This window comes from Exophiala bonariae, assembly GCF_035927105.1.
Source record: "Exophiala bonariae strain CCFEE 5792 chromosome Unknown scaffold_22, whole genome shotgun sequence".
Classification (NCBI taxonomy): Eukaryota; Fungi; Ascomycota; class Eurotiomycetes; order Chaetothyriales; family Herpotrichiellaceae; genus Exophiala; species Exophiala bonariae.
In genome coordinates, this window is record NW_027042497.1 from 358,895 (window position 1) to 373,565 (window position 14,671).

General features: G+C 48.2%; 4 protein-coding genes across 4 annotated transcripts; 2 read left to right on the forward strand and 2 right to left on the reverse strand.

The window, feature by feature from the left end:
- Nucleotides 1–455: 455 nt before the first annotated feature.
- Nucleotides 456–1,852, forward strand: LTR84_005948 (uncharacterized protein; the record flags this gene model as incomplete). Its single annotated transcript, XM_064849512.1, has 2 exons — nucleotides 456–665; nucleotides 734–1,852. The coding sequence occupies 2 exons, from the start codon at nucleotides 456–458 to the stop codon at nucleotides 1,850–1,852; spliced, it is 1,329 nt and encodes a 442-aa protein (XP_064703736.1).
- Nucleotides 1,853–5,219: 3,367 nt separating this feature from the next.
- Nucleotides 5,220–8,604, reverse strand: LTR84_005949 (uncharacterized protein; the record flags this gene model as incomplete). The annotated part of the gene is made up of 5 exons (XM_064849513.1): nucleotides 5,220–6,453; nucleotides 6,504–7,064; nucleotides 7,124–7,361; nucleotides 7,407–7,439; nucleotides 7,542–8,604. 5 exons carry the CDS (start codon nucleotides 8,602–8,604, stop codon nucleotides 5,220–5,222), a joined length of 3,129 nt encoding a protein of 1,042 aa, XP_064703737.1.
- A 2,771-nt stretch (nucleotides 8,605–11,375) lies between these two features.
- LTR84_005950 (uncharacterized protein) lies at nucleotides 11,376–12,846 on the forward strand (the record flags this gene model as incomplete). The annotated part of the gene is made up of 2 exons (XM_064849514.1): nucleotides 11,376–11,648; nucleotides 11,701–12,846. 2 exons carry the CDS (start codon nucleotides 11,376–11,378, stop codon nucleotides 12,844–12,846), a joined length of 1,419 nt encoding a protein of 472 aa, XP_064703738.1.
- Nucleotides 12,847–13,095: 249 nt separating this feature from the next.
- Nucleotides 13,096–13,821, reverse strand: LTR84_005951 (uncharacterized protein; the record flags this gene model as incomplete). The annotated part of the gene is made up of 2 exons (XM_064849515.1): nucleotides 13,096–13,340; nucleotides 13,446–13,821. 2 exons carry the CDS (start codon nucleotides 13,819–13,821, stop codon nucleotides 13,096–13,098), a joined length of 621 nt encoding a protein of 206 aa, XP_064703739.1.
- Between the last annotated feature and the right edge of the window lie 850 nt (nucleotides 13,822–14,671).

Here is a 14,671-nt window from a genome sequence, read left to right on the forward strand (position 1 = left end):
TTTGCTTGAAGGAGATCAACAACAACTACAGAAATGCAAAGCCGAGCCCTACAGCCCTGGATTTTTGGAAACCCTCGGATGTGCAGCCGAGATGTTTGTGGAGCTCAACGACCACAGTTCGGCACATCGAACGAGGCGGAAATATCCGTTTGGCTTTGGTGCCGACTCATAGGCTTAGATCTATTCGTGACTTTGGATGGCCGAGTGAGCCGGTAGGACCTCCGAGCCCACAGGTTGTCGTGCGATATGTATGACTATGCATCGCATCACATCACGAATGTAAGAACCGATATTTGGCTAGCCTTCCAAGAGACCACAAATTTTTTCAGCGATTGTTCTCGAGTGGTACCGATATCGAATCTTTGCTGGGTCTTTAAAGCTTTTGAAGTCATACCAATATCCAAATCACATTAACTCGAGACAAATTAATTAATATTTAAATCCGAGTTAGAAAAATGGCTCCGGAAAAGACGGACCCCGTGGCAATCTTGGGGGCAGGCGCCTGGGGTCTCTCGACTGCTCTCCATCTTCTCAACTCGGGACACACAAACATCACAGTCTTCGACCAAGCATCTCAGATACCATCGCCCTATTCCGGTGCTTACGATCTGAACAAGATCGTTCGGGCTGAGTATGAGGACGAATTTTATACCGAGTTAGCATTGGTAGGTCGATTCCAGTCTCCAAAATGAATGAGGCTTTGGTTGGAAGACGCCTGACTGTTAATGTCCAGAAAGCCATAAATACGTGGAAGACTCCTCTATGGGGTGGCAACTTTCACCAGGTGGGATATGTGGTTGCGACGACGGGTGCGGCGCCTGAGAAGGCTGTCAAGCATCTGCAAAAGGCTCTTGGGTCGGTGAAAAACCATCCAGTGTTCTCTGGTGGAATTACACCTCTGTCGAAATCTCGAGATTTTAAGGACATTTATTGGCAATTCACAGGCCCATTGAATGGATTCCGAGGATATCATAATCGACTTGCTGGTTATGCCCATTCTTCAAACGCAATGGTTGACATTTATCAACATTTAGCCGGTCGGGGTGTTAAATTCGTTTTGGGCCCCCTGGAAGGCAAGGCGGTGAAGCTTCTCTACAGTCGAGATCACAACACACCTCGGAGTTGCACTGGGTTCCAGGCAGCCAGCGGAGAGAACCACAACGCCAGCTTAACAATCGTCTGTCTAGGAGCATGGGCTGCGAAACTCCTTCCAGATATTGGTTCCTATGTCAAGGCGAAATGTTGGTCTGTAGCCCATATTCAGCTTACCGAACGAGAATGCGATTATCTCCGTGGTATCCCAGTTCTCAATGTCCGAGACTTGGGATTCTTCTTCGAGCCTGATCCAGCCACTCGACTTTTCAAGCTGTGTCCACTTGGGGCCGGATACATCAATACCAACAAGAGCACCGGCATTTCATTACCTCCCGGAGAGTCTCTGCCAGCACCCAGGGACTACATTCCTGCAATAGACGAGAAGAAGCTACGCACGTTATTACGGGAGACATTGCCATGGTTGGCGGATCGACCATTCGTAGATAACAAGATGTGTTGGTTCGCGGATACCGATGATTCGGAATACACGGTTGATTTTGTCCCGAGCACGGATAACTCGTTGATCGTGCTATCTGGGGATTCCGGACATGGGTTCAAGATGATGCCAATCGTAGGAGAGTGGGTTGTCCAGCTCCTGAAAGATGGAAAACAAAATCTATCCAGATGGCAATTTAGGCAAAACCTTGGCAAAGACGGCAGAGACTGGGGTGACCAGGTGAGCTGGAGGATCGGGACAACTGGAGAGATCGATGAGCTCATCGCGGAGAAGGATCGCGTCGTGAAAGCGCGCTTGTGAGTGACTTCTCTGTGCTATGCCCCTTAGATGCACATTGCTCTGTCGGAGAGTGATAATGAATATATGTTATCAAAACATGAACTCGCCAGAGCCAATGTATTGATCACCATCCAGAAGGTCAGCAACACCTCTTAGCTGTTCAGAGCTCAGAGCGTCCTCCCAAGTCCATTCTTCAAATGGTTGAAGGGCGAGTCCCAAATTGTCACCTCCGAGTTGTATCGCAGGACTATCGATTGCGCGCTGTAGGGGGAAAGCATGTATTGCATCATCATTGAGAGTAGAGTCCTCGACCGGTTTTATCTGTGTGGCAGTGCTTGTACCCTGTATCTTGAGAGTGTCCAGCATGTTATCCAATTGCTCGAGTTCTGCTTTGCGCTGGCATGCAATTAGGCTTCCTTTGATAATCATGTCGTCCAAGACTCGGTGTGTCTTCTCAAGGTCGACTTGCAGATCTTCCACGAGTAAGGGCTCGACGAATGCGGCCATGAGTGTGACGATACCGGAGCAATATGTCGACTCAAGATCAAAGGGAACAAAATTGGCTGATACAATTAGTACCTTCTCCAGATTCTCCTGTCACTTTTGATACTTACCTAGCAGATCTTGGCGCTGTAGGGTCGATAGGATGTCGAGAGAATGTTCAGAAGAGTCTGTGCACATCTTGAGCAGAATTCGCAAGCGCTCTACGGAGGTTATAATGCTGGAAGATGTCGTTTGAGCATCAAGACGCTTTTTGAACAGGCTGAAAAGTAGAGGTCGAGTAGTGAGAATAATACACTGATTAGGCGATCGTTAGTCGGGGCATACTTCTCGCGTATAATAGAAAGACGGGACTTTACATAATGATATTGAAGATGCAGAGTTGCCGATAGTCGCGACACACCTTCACCAAGGGCATCTAAAGATAGTTTGAAGGAATTACTGAGTTCCTCAGCTATGTTGGCAATGCTAGTAAGGGCGGATCTTGTACTAGTCAAGAACCTTTTGTCAAGAGATCCATCCGGACCATATACGGCTTGTACCAATTAGCTTAGAGCAAAGACTCCAGTTGAAAAGGGATGGGAAACTTACTACTGATCACTTGCGCGACGATGCGGCATAATTTGATATGAAGGCGCAATCCTTTATCTTGGTCACTAGATGGCATTGAAGGAAATCGGGCATGAATATTCTCATCTGCCACTTGATTCGGCAGACCCATGAGTGAAGACAACTCACGGTCCAGGATATAGGCAGTCCACCAGATATGGCGCGCACGTTCAATTTGCGAGTCTCCGAAAGTACCAGGGGGAAGGTCGGTATGCATTCCCTGGTGAAGAGCGGTACGTATAGCATGGCCAATCTGTTTCTACCATCAGTAGGAGATGGGGAAATTTTATGACGAAACCGATCCTACCATCAAATACGCCCCGAATCTGTGATCTGAACAATGCAAGTAGAGTGCACCGCAGCAAAATACCTCCGTTGCTGTAAAAGAATCTGTCCAAATTTGAGACAAATCGGGCATGAGCTTCATGGCTTGGACGAAAAGCTCCACACCAGGTGGTTTCCCTCTTTCGACACTCCTGGAGGTACAAGCTTTCCCGAAAGCCATAATCAGCAAGTAGTGAACATACCATAGCTTCCGCTTGTGCATTTCGTCCGCAGGGTTTTCGTAGAAGAGTGACAATTCCGACATGAAAGACTCTTCATGGAGCAGATGGTAGGAATCACCAATGTGGAATTGTACCGATCGCACCAGATATATTGCATGATTCAGGGAAGGTAGGGCGACCTTATCTTCGTCATTGAGAACCCTTGAGCCATCCCAACCGAGGCTATAGATATCTCCGTCCAAGGCAAAATTGTCTGGACCTAACGGAGCTCCATGAATCTTCTGGTGAACTCCGTCCAATACTCTTCGGCTGAACGCCCAGTTTGACGATGTACCAAGATAGACTGCAAAGGGTGAGCTCATTCCCCATAAAGAGCGGTGTATAGTATTCACCTGATCTGCCTTTCGAGCCATCCGACATGAAACCTGTATCAGATGGACCGGCGGATAGGGGATTAGTCATTCCCACATCATCGGTGGAAGATTGTCTCCCAGCCTCGTCTCCTAAGGTGATTGGAGGCCTTTGTGAGAGGCTCAATGCACTCTCCTCCCTGCCATCGGAGACGCCAATTAATGATGCATCAACGAGCGAGCTCTGCCGCCCTTCCAGTTGTGGTTCTTCTGAGTTCCTAGCCCCAGCAGGAGTACTACTATTGCTCCGATGTGCTGGTTCTCCTGCTGATTCCTCTAGCATTGCAAGCCTTTTTTCGAGTTGCGAAAGGTATCTTGGCACTGTCAGATGAGATCATTTAGAATAAAGGTTGAGTGTACCTCTTTGATACCGAAACCGTTGGCTCAGCAGTATCGAAAAGGCATAATTTGCTGCGCTTGGAGCAATTTGAGCATGGAGCTGCGCCGCTGCACTTGATCTTGTGTCTGCGACATCTTTGGCAGCTGACAACTCAGTTTCAGTACTCAACAGACTATTGCGCGATGAAGAAACGTACGCATTGGGAGTGCGCCTCTTCACTCCTCGTTGTGCTTGGTGGCGATCCATTTTGATGTCACCAATACCATCGCTCTCAACAGATCATCGTGAAGAAGTCTGGATGCAACTCATAACAACTCTGGATGTACCAGATTCTGATGTTGGCGAAGACTTCGTGACTTCGCTAGTCTTGAAAATTGTTCAAGAGGTTGACATCAATGGCAGCAAGACTGAGTGGTGAAGTCCATGTTGACGGGCTAGGTACGTACTTCGGTAGCTACTAATGGCTGACTAGCCCTTGCACTAGCTCGTTAGTGAGACGTGGACTAAAGGCGGCAATATTGTGGTCGCTATTTCGGTTCAACGTCTTGCCACACTTAGAGCACCGAGGATGCGCTCCCATACCGTGGTTTCAAGAACGCGGTCCTGGTTCTATCGCCCCTCGGAAAGAAAATCAATCACTACCTATGTAATGACAAAAGGTTTTTAACATGCTTAGTACTAGATAAGCTCACAAGCTGCGATGTTGATCACATAGCTTCATTTCATGCATGGGCGAATCTGCACATGCATTCTCGTTCCTGAAGTCCCAAAAGGCTGAGACGCGTGGCTCCTTTTCTGACACTTCTTCTTGATCAATTCGCAATGCGTTAAGTCTGGAATTCAGTGCAGGCGCGCAGAGGCAATTTTGTCATGTCATATGATAAATGCTCAACCCTTTGCAGCCGGGTTAGTTTCGAGTTCAAGTGAGACAGCTACCTGCCGCGTTCTCTCGAAGCTCATGCCATTGAGGAGAGTAGCTCGAGAGGAGGAATTGATGGAGGCAATTGCTGCCCATAGGCACCTTATACATCTTCAACTTGATCAGGGTCCAAAAGAGCAAGCAGTCCCACTAATCCAACGTCCGTCCCAGCCATTGCCATCTGTTCCATAAGAAAGAAGCAAAAATCGCAATCTTGTTGGCTCAGCACTGCCTCCCCAAGCGGAGTTAGGCCCGCGTTGCTGATAACATCGATGGAAGCACCTCTGTCTAGCAGCAATCTGACAACACCGGATCTACCCCGTTGAGCGGCACAGTGTAGTGGAGTTCGGCCATGGTGATCTCGCGAATCGACGTCCAACCCTAAATTAAGTAGGTATTCCATCACCTCACAATGGCCGGATTCCGCAACGCAGTGAAGAGACGAACCATACCAATTACACCCATATGGGTCCGCACCACGCTCAATGAGCATCTTTGCCAGAGTTACATCATTCTCTGATGTCGATCGTATCAGTGCAGTTGTCCCCAGCGATGTGGCGCTGTCCACAGGTATACAGTCATCATCAAGTAAGATCCGTGAGACTTCATGCATGTGATACCAAGCGGCTACTGTTAATGGATTGTTGCTGTTTGCTTCCTCTGCACACCAGTACTCTTCCCGTAGTCCGGCATCATACATAAATACCTGTGCCAGTGTGGCTCGATGGGGACTGGACCACAGGAGATCGAGTGTAGAACCGATTAGAGATTTGTCGCCATTGACATGATGTCCCCACCACCTTGCCGCGTAAGGGTAGAATGGATATGACATGATACATGTAAAGATTTCTTGTTCATTTGCAAATGATCCAGATGCAAAGTCGTCCATCCCGAGGTATTCCAGACACAATCTCGCAACGGTGGTCGGAGGGGCAATCTCCTGGCCAAAAGGGTCGGTTCGGATATATTCCTGTAGCGTGTAGTGGACAAGATGTATGGTTGAAGTGTTTTTGTCCAAAACCACCAATCCTCCGCAGCAATCCAGGACAGTGGCACAAGACGGGCGAAATAGACTATTCAAGTGCGTCTGGTTTGGTCTCACTGAGAGAATATCACAGAGTTCAATGGCTTGGAGAGGTCTTTTGACGTATGCTAAGACTGCAAGCGCCCGTGTTGCGAGACCGACTCGATTTTGATTTTGTTGGTTTGCAATTCTTTTCAACATGGTCTGAAACGTCAACTGAAGATTGCTCGAAATGCTGGAGAGGGCGACAAGCGCGTCCCCAATGGTTGGCTCGTTCAGTACATTGTCGATGTGTAGAACAGCAAGGAGGAACCTGCATGTTCGATTAGCTGTGCAAGGAGGAACAATCTTCTGATTACTTACAAACCATGTGCATGTTCTATGATCGTGTGAATGATCTGGTCCATGAAATCCTCATTTCCAACGAAGGAATGACAGGTAGATGACATCCGAGAACGAAGATAGAGCTGGAGATCGCTGTCCTGTGCTGTGACATCAATGCTGGGATCGTCGTGGAAAGTGCGAGAGATATCGTCCAAGTGTGGGCGGCTTGTGACGATGATTTTACATTGTGAGGAAAATTCTTTGATAGTGGACAGCAAGCTGCTTCGTTCTTGAGCTGGGGCCTCGTCGAGGGCATCAATAACCACGAAAACTTGATCGAGCATGTTGATACATGCTCGAATTGCAAGCTTCGTCTCGTCGAACCCTATCTCTTTTCCTTTCTTGTAGAGATCCTCAAATAATGTCGTGATGACCATTGGCAGTGGATCAAGTTGTTCACTGAGCTGGTGTAGAATACTCCGTAAAATAGTAAGACAGTTTCCACTGGCTTCATCGAGATGGTCAACGAAATGGTACGCTATGGCTTTGCTTCTAGCGGCGCTCGAACAAATAGCCATAATATGGTCAATCATTAAAGATCTGGTTCTCTGTTAGTTTTTCTTCGCAGAACTCGAACTCAAGCCACGTGAGGAACATACGCAAGTACCGACTTGCCTGTGCCTGGATCGCCACAGCACCATACTGGACGATACGGGGACTGGCCCTTTGACAACCATTGTTGGAAAGTGTCACTATTGAGTAGCCATTGTCCTGTATCCTTCATTCGTCGTTTACAGAGGTCGGTGTATTTCTGTCGATAGTGGAACGTCGATAGCCAAGTCAAAATATTGGCCTTTTGCATGCGTGCTGCTTCGTCTATGGCGAGATTTCGAGTCCCTGTCTCTCGTTAATATATGATGGTTAAACCTGTCAGAGCCTTACCTCTACCTTCTGGAAAATCGGAATTTGCCAGGTCTAGAGAACGGTTAATCTAATGAAGCCATGATCTTGAGAGAGCTGACGCCGCAGGCCATAGTATTCGCACGCAATGTTACGTACGAGGGCACAAGAGCTTACCTACGCTCGGTTTAGCAATTGTTGTCGCAACTGCTCTGGAACTCTGAGTAACGGGGACCACAGAGAGTATTATTTTGGCATATGCTGCGGCAACTGCCGCAGCGTATGCTTGCCACGTCTTGCTTTTGTGCGAATCCGAATAGTCACAGACTCCGCGGATAACCAGAGATGGGAAATGGTCCATCAAACCGGCAGCTTCCATTTCGAAACAAAGAATGCCATACTCACTGGCCAACCGGTCCCTGGTACTCGCATGCTTCATTACTTGGTTTCCTGAAGCGATTAGCCCATAATGGATGACCGGGTCTCTGGTAGATCGAGCAGATCGAGTTACTAGCCTACTTTTATCGCAGCCATTGCAGGTTGTCTCGGAGTCATTGTGTTCGTATTGAGCTTCGAATAACCAGTCTTCTCGACAATCAGAGAATGTGAATTCATCCGTCATATCTGGGTCCTTAGCCGCGGCTTCGGACAAGTAAGCCAGAATCTTACTAGACTTTAACTTGTCTGCTTGTAAAGATGAAACTGCTTTTGGAAGTGCCTGTGGTGGTTTGTTCAAAGTGCCAGTTCGTTTGAACACGCCTTCCTGGATGGCTTTGCCGTAATCATACGGCACAACTCCCCCAAAATTCTCCGTTGGCTTGCTAACAACGATATCACCTAGGCGAATGTCTGCAAATTTGCTGGGTGCCCCACCTCCGATACCAACCATCAATCCGAAGCGGATCGATCTAAAAGTGGATTGCATCTTGTTTGCAACTAGGGCTGCTGAGGTTGTGCCATATATGCCTGAGGGTAAACAAGTCATAACCACGTTGTGAAAACCCATCTGCCCCAGCGTGTACACGTTGTCATCGTCGATGGGGTTGGGCAGACTGTTGTGCTTTTCGTCCAACATGGCTTTGGCGGCATTCATCTCCAGCGGAAGTGCGCAGATCCAGCCGACCGTATAGTCATCATAAGAGAAGCGGCGCGCTCGGCGCGTCGAGGTATGGCTTCGTTCGTCCTCATCTCCTGCAGGCAGCTCCCTTTTACTTCTATGGTCATATTCGAAATTGAGCATGTCTTGAACCTGTGGTGTAGGACCGTTGAACGACGATGACTGCCGCTTTCAATGATTCATACTCTGTCACGCAGGATAGGCTCTAGGCATTGGCCATATGTTGCAAACAAGACTAGCATTTACGAACTGGGTGTTGGCAAAAACAATCGTTGTTGGGTCCGTTCCTGGAGATAAGAATGAATTCTACGTGTGAATATTGCCCGATAGATAGTTCTGCGGGATAGGAGTCATCCAAAATTGTCATCTTGACATCGGGGATAGAAAATTCCTGAGAGATGGTATTGGACTTCAGCCTGGCAATTGAAATGGAAGAGGAGAATGGTTTGAGTGAAGTGGCATGTGAACTTGTGGAAGCTATCTCTTTCTTGATCGCCAAGATACGAACATGAGGCCTACCTACTCGTAAGTCTGGGCACCACGTAATGAGACAACCGTGTAATGTGACACGCCTCCATATCGCCACCACGACGATTAAATTATGAATTGCCTATTCTACAGGCTCATTTGCACTAAATTGATGCATGAATGGTGTTAGGGAGTCATTCAAGTGCCTATTCCTAGTAGTATTCCTAGTGGTTGAGCGCGTACTAGATCTCGCTGTCGCTTCTAATGCCTCCATACCCTGCCTAGCTTGTCTGATGGTCTCGATACTCGCAAATACCTCATTGCAGTCGATTGCGACTCGCGGTTGTCTACTAGCAACTAGCTCATTTAGCTGTTGACGCTAAGTAGCGAGCTGTTGCGATTTAGTGGTGATTTCCCACTGTAGCTAGTCGAATGCTTTAGCTATTTTTTGGAGTAGACGACGCACTGGACGAGAAAGAGTTTCCTGAGCTGAAATCGACTCCGTTTCCTGTCGTATTTGCTGTTGAGTAAGTGGCGTATGAATATTATTCGATATATACTGAGCTTGCTTGCGTGACGGTGGCGTAGTTGGTAGTATTCGCTCATTTTGGCTATTTTGAAGGACTTGACTTGATCGAATGACTTTGCGAGGATCCCATGGATATATACCAGCCGCATCCCACGCCGTACGGATATAATAAGTAGATAAAGCCTCATTGCTAGCTTTTTCATAGGTTTTGAGAAATCTACTCTTCTTTACGACCGAGGCGTCGTCGTACCTTGCTAAGTTAGCAATCTCATCCCGATAACGGCATTTTAGGAGCGAAAAGTATGCAAGATCCAACGGCTGAAGAATATGACTTGAATGAGGTATTAGATAGACCAATACTACTCGATTAATATGACATTGCCACATAAATTCGTATATAGCGTGGCTTTTATGTCCATCAAGTAGGAGGAGTCGATAGTGATCCGTTGCTGTCTGAGGGAGGAATAGTTAATGTAACTAGGCTAATCCGATAGTATTTGAGGTCCATCCGTTAGGTGATACCGTATAGGAATAGTTAGGAGTATCCGGATCCGTAAACCACGTCGATTAGAGCATATTTCCTTTAAATATAACGAGACACTGTAGTCGACGGCCAGTCGCTGATATTGTCTCAATAATAGAGACCCATTCACGATTTTCTAGTGTTACTTTATAGGATTGGGTAGTATCGATTCTACTAATTACTTATTAATTAGAACAGACGCCTAGAGCGATACCTATCTCATCCATATTATAGATATGCTCCTAGGGTATTGAATATCGTTCTCGAACAGTATTAAAATGCTTAAACCAGCGATTTAAGGACTCGGGAGTAGTGCTCTATAATCGCAAGCCATGGATCTTTTTACCTACTTTAGAGCGAATCTCTAGATAACGTTGAATGAATCGTGATATCCAGTTTTGGCCAATGCTTGAATGCTCCGTCGGAGTGCCTCGAATAATAACGACGAGATCTCGTAGTTAAGTAAAGCTAGGAGGATGTCCTTGCATCTCAAGGTCGAGTATCCAACGTACTAGTATTTGCTCTTGTTGGTTCGATAGGAGTTGCTGTGGTTCACGAGCAATTGCTCGTGAATTGCCACCTCGTAGTCGACGGCCGAGAGTCATATGGTTAACGTCATTTGCCGCCGCGGCAGCGCGGATACTGGTATATCGGCGAGTTTGGTAGTCGGATATCGCTTGAAGCATCCTAGTCTCTCGATTTGATGCCATTTAATCGTACATCTAAATGAATTGGTTGAGTGGTTAGGTGTAGAAGAGGAGGAGTGGGATTGAGACGCGCGTAAAAACGCGTGTCACATTACACGGTTGTCTCATTACGTGGTGCCCAGACTTACTCCCCCTGCCCCTATCAGTTAGACAAGGGAGATCAGGGCGGCACCACTTTTGGCCCAAAACAGGGTTAGACACGAGGCCGCTTTTCTGACAGGTCTTGGCGCGTCTCCAAGTGGCAGTGACATGTTACTCTCCTCCTGGGATCCATCCACCATTATCACTACCCAGCATTTCCCATCCACCAATTCCGTGCTCACGGCTTACTCTGGTCCAGTCCATACATCGGCACCCCCAGTATAACGGACGAACACCACTCTTTGTTCACCTTCACTACCATCCACCCACTCTTTATCTTCCCTCACTCCGCTTAGCCCCAATGATTTGAGATCCATCCATCATCTCACCTCTCAATCCCATGGAGACACCTCCATGTAGCGACAGGATTCCGAGGCCAACTCCAGGTGTCGCTCCCACCTCAACCACTCAGACTCAGGACAATTTTGTTTATATAAATCCCCGGCGCAAATATAAGAGAAGAGGTACTGGCTCTGTATCCGAGTCCAAGGACCACAGCTCATCAGACGATGAGGCAGGTTCCTCCATGTCCGACCCAGAAGAACACGAACTTGGGGCTCTTGACTCCGATGTTGATCTCGAGTTCGAAGACGATGAAGAAGCTGGTCTAAACAAACATGCTAAACGGAAATATCTGAGGCGCAAGAGGAGGCGCGATGGGTTGGATGCCCGGATTGCAGGCGCATCAGGTTTGTCTAAGGATGAAGCCAGACAAGCAGACCAAAGTGTCATACGCAACCTCCTGGTCAACGCGGTCTTTATCAGCGGATGGTATTTCTTCTCTCTATCCATATCCATTGTAAGTTGGACAACCTGAATCAGCGATACCTAGAATTGACCTTCTAATGCAGTATAACAAATTCATGTTCTCCTCCGACCACATCGACTTCCACTTCCCAATGTTCGCTACATCTCTACATATGGTGGTCCAGTTCTGTATGGCATCAATTATCCTCTTGATCTTCCCATCATTACGACCTACCCAACCACAACCACCATCATACCGAAACGAGTCGCATCCCCCGAAACCTCTAGTAACACCCTTGTTCTATTTCACCCGATTGGTACCCACGGGCACCACTACATGTCTGGATATTGGCCTCGGGAATACCTCTCTCCGCTACATTACCCTCACTTTCTACACCATGTGCAAAAGCAGCGTTTTGATTTTTGTCCTTACCTTTGCATTCCTCTTCCGCTTGGAAAAACCCTCGCTCAAGCTGATTCTCATCATCTTAACCATGACTTTGGGAGTGTTGATGATGGTCGCGGGTGAAACCGCTTTTCACGCCCTGGGTTTCACTTTGGCTATGTCCGCCTCATTCTTTTCCGGTTTCCGATGGGCATTGACACAAATTTTGCTCCTTCGACATCCAGCCACGTCGAATCCGTTCGCAACCCTCTTCTTCCTCGCCCCGATTATGTTTGTCACCCTTTTCACCATCGCTTGTTTCTCTGAAGGTCCCACAGCCGTCCTGACGGGAATTCAAATTCTAATCTCAGCCTACGGCATTGCCAAAGCGCTGGGACTTTTGATTGTTCCGGGCGTTTTAGCTTTCTGTATGATTGCTTCGGAGTTCACCTTACTCCAACGGACCAGTGTTGTCACTTTGAGTATATGTGGAATCTTCAAAGAAGTGATCACCATCAGTGCTGCAGGCATTATCTTCCACGATGAATTGAGCCTGATCAACATCAGCGGCTTGTTGGTTACGATAGTCAGTATTGCCTGCTACAATTATCTGAAGATTGTCAAGATGCGACAGGAAGCTCGAGAGAAGGTGAAAAAGCGTGATGACGATATTAATGACACTGGGGGGTTTGAGGAGACTGTTTACGATGCTGATGACACCGACAATCGCCCTGCGGAATCAAATGTGCCGGCAGATTCGATCCCTTTGATGCGTGATCAAGACGATGGATTAGACGACGGGGGAAATGTTGGGAATGGCGTTGCATCTGGGTCTGGAGTTCCGTCCAAAAATCGGGACGATTGATTGATTCCCTGATCGATTTCACAAGCAGGAGAGTGGGCCTTTCATTGAGAGGCTTCAAGGCTTGGAGGGAGTCCCTTGGGCATTCAGTTGGACAGCATGGCGTTTTAACGGGTGTCGGCATGGAATTATGTACTCATGCTGTACTGGTCATAGACGATTAGAGTCACCAGGGTATTGCTTGTACAGGAAACAAAGTACAGATTGATATATTCAGAATCCCTGGCGCGACTTCGTTCCCCTACCTACCGACTACGAAAATGACATCCTCCCAGCCAGACCCCATCCATAGACCAAAGTCGCAATAATCGTAATCAGGTTCAGATGAATGCTCATGGCATGATTGCGGGAGAAATTACGAGCAGCAGCTTTGAGTTCCGGACTGGCCTCTGCGTTGACGATTGGCAGTTCCGTCTGATTTTCGCCGCTGTCACCATCCTTCAATTCCTCGCCCTGGTCGATCTGCTTCTTCTTCTCCTTCTCCCTCGCTCGAGTTTCTACCACCGGTCACCAAGAGGATTAGTCGACGAGCAACGTTCTTAGCACGCCACACGGAAAGAGCCAAAACCAGAAAGGCAAAAAGAAGTAGTAACAAAACTCACCCAGCCTCGTGCGCGCATCCATCGCGACAATCGTCCTCGGCGAGTAAACCAGCCAATTCGCCAACGCTGTCGCCAGCGCCACGCCCAACGCGGCTGAATCCCACGTTGCCCCCGCCCTCGCTGTCGTCGCACTACCTGTCTCCCCAACCAACCCCAAGAGTCCCCCCGCGGCCGCCGGACCCGTCACCACCGTGAGAACCACCAAGACAGTCTGCGCGCGGAAATACGCCGGAAACGCGGCCTTCTGTAGCGTTTTGAATGCCGGGCGCGGCAGGTGCGTGAAGTTCAGCGATGTGACGAGGAAGGTTTGGTGGAGTTGTGCGCCCAAGAGTGTCGAAAAGGCGAGGAGGTGGCTTGGTGCGAGGATGGTTGTCATTGTTAGGAGCCCTCCTCCGGCTGCTGTTGGGGGGCGGGAAGGTGGAGATGGAGATGTCGGGTGAGTAGTCATTTTTAGGGGTTGTCTGTTGTTTGTATAGACACGGGAGATGGGGGCAAAGGGTGGATGAGTGGCTGTTGGTGTCGAGCGTTGGGAATGGCGACGCTTGATGACTTGTTCTTCTTGTCGTCCTACCTACTGACCAAGGTGAAACTAGAGAATCAAGTCCGGCCAGCAATTTATATATATGTCTTGGTATCCAAGGCCGTACGTAGCGGCAGCCGCCTTCCCAGCACCTCAGGGATACTAAGTCCGGGCAAAGGAGAATTGTATCAAGTCGAGGTTGTCACGACAGGCTGAAGCGATTCTTTCGCGCATTACTGGCGCGATAAAGTGTGCATTTCAAATAGGCCCGTACCGAAGCTTCAGCATCCACCTCCATTTCTGGGGCGAGCACGAGTATGAGCATGAGCATGGTCTTTTCGAATGTCAGCAAATCCACCTTTGTAGAATGGAAGCTGGCTAACATTCATCCGATGCTAGCCTTTCTTGGATAAATTGTCTTTCTGGGACTAGCGCCAAGGGAGAACGAGGCTGCGAGGCTGTCGGTGCTCGGGAAGGTATGCTTGGGACTTGATGATACGGAATCTGTTTCCTCCCTACCTCTACCTGCCATTGTATCCTCGTCTTCTACAACACCTGATAATTAGGCAGCCGGCATCTCACTCAAACGTTTCCCAAGTCATCGATCTAAACCACTTCCAAACGGTGTCAATCACGGCTTCGCATCTGGTGTGGTGCAGACGACGCAGTATCCTGAAGTACCTAGGTACCTACGTATCGATACAGA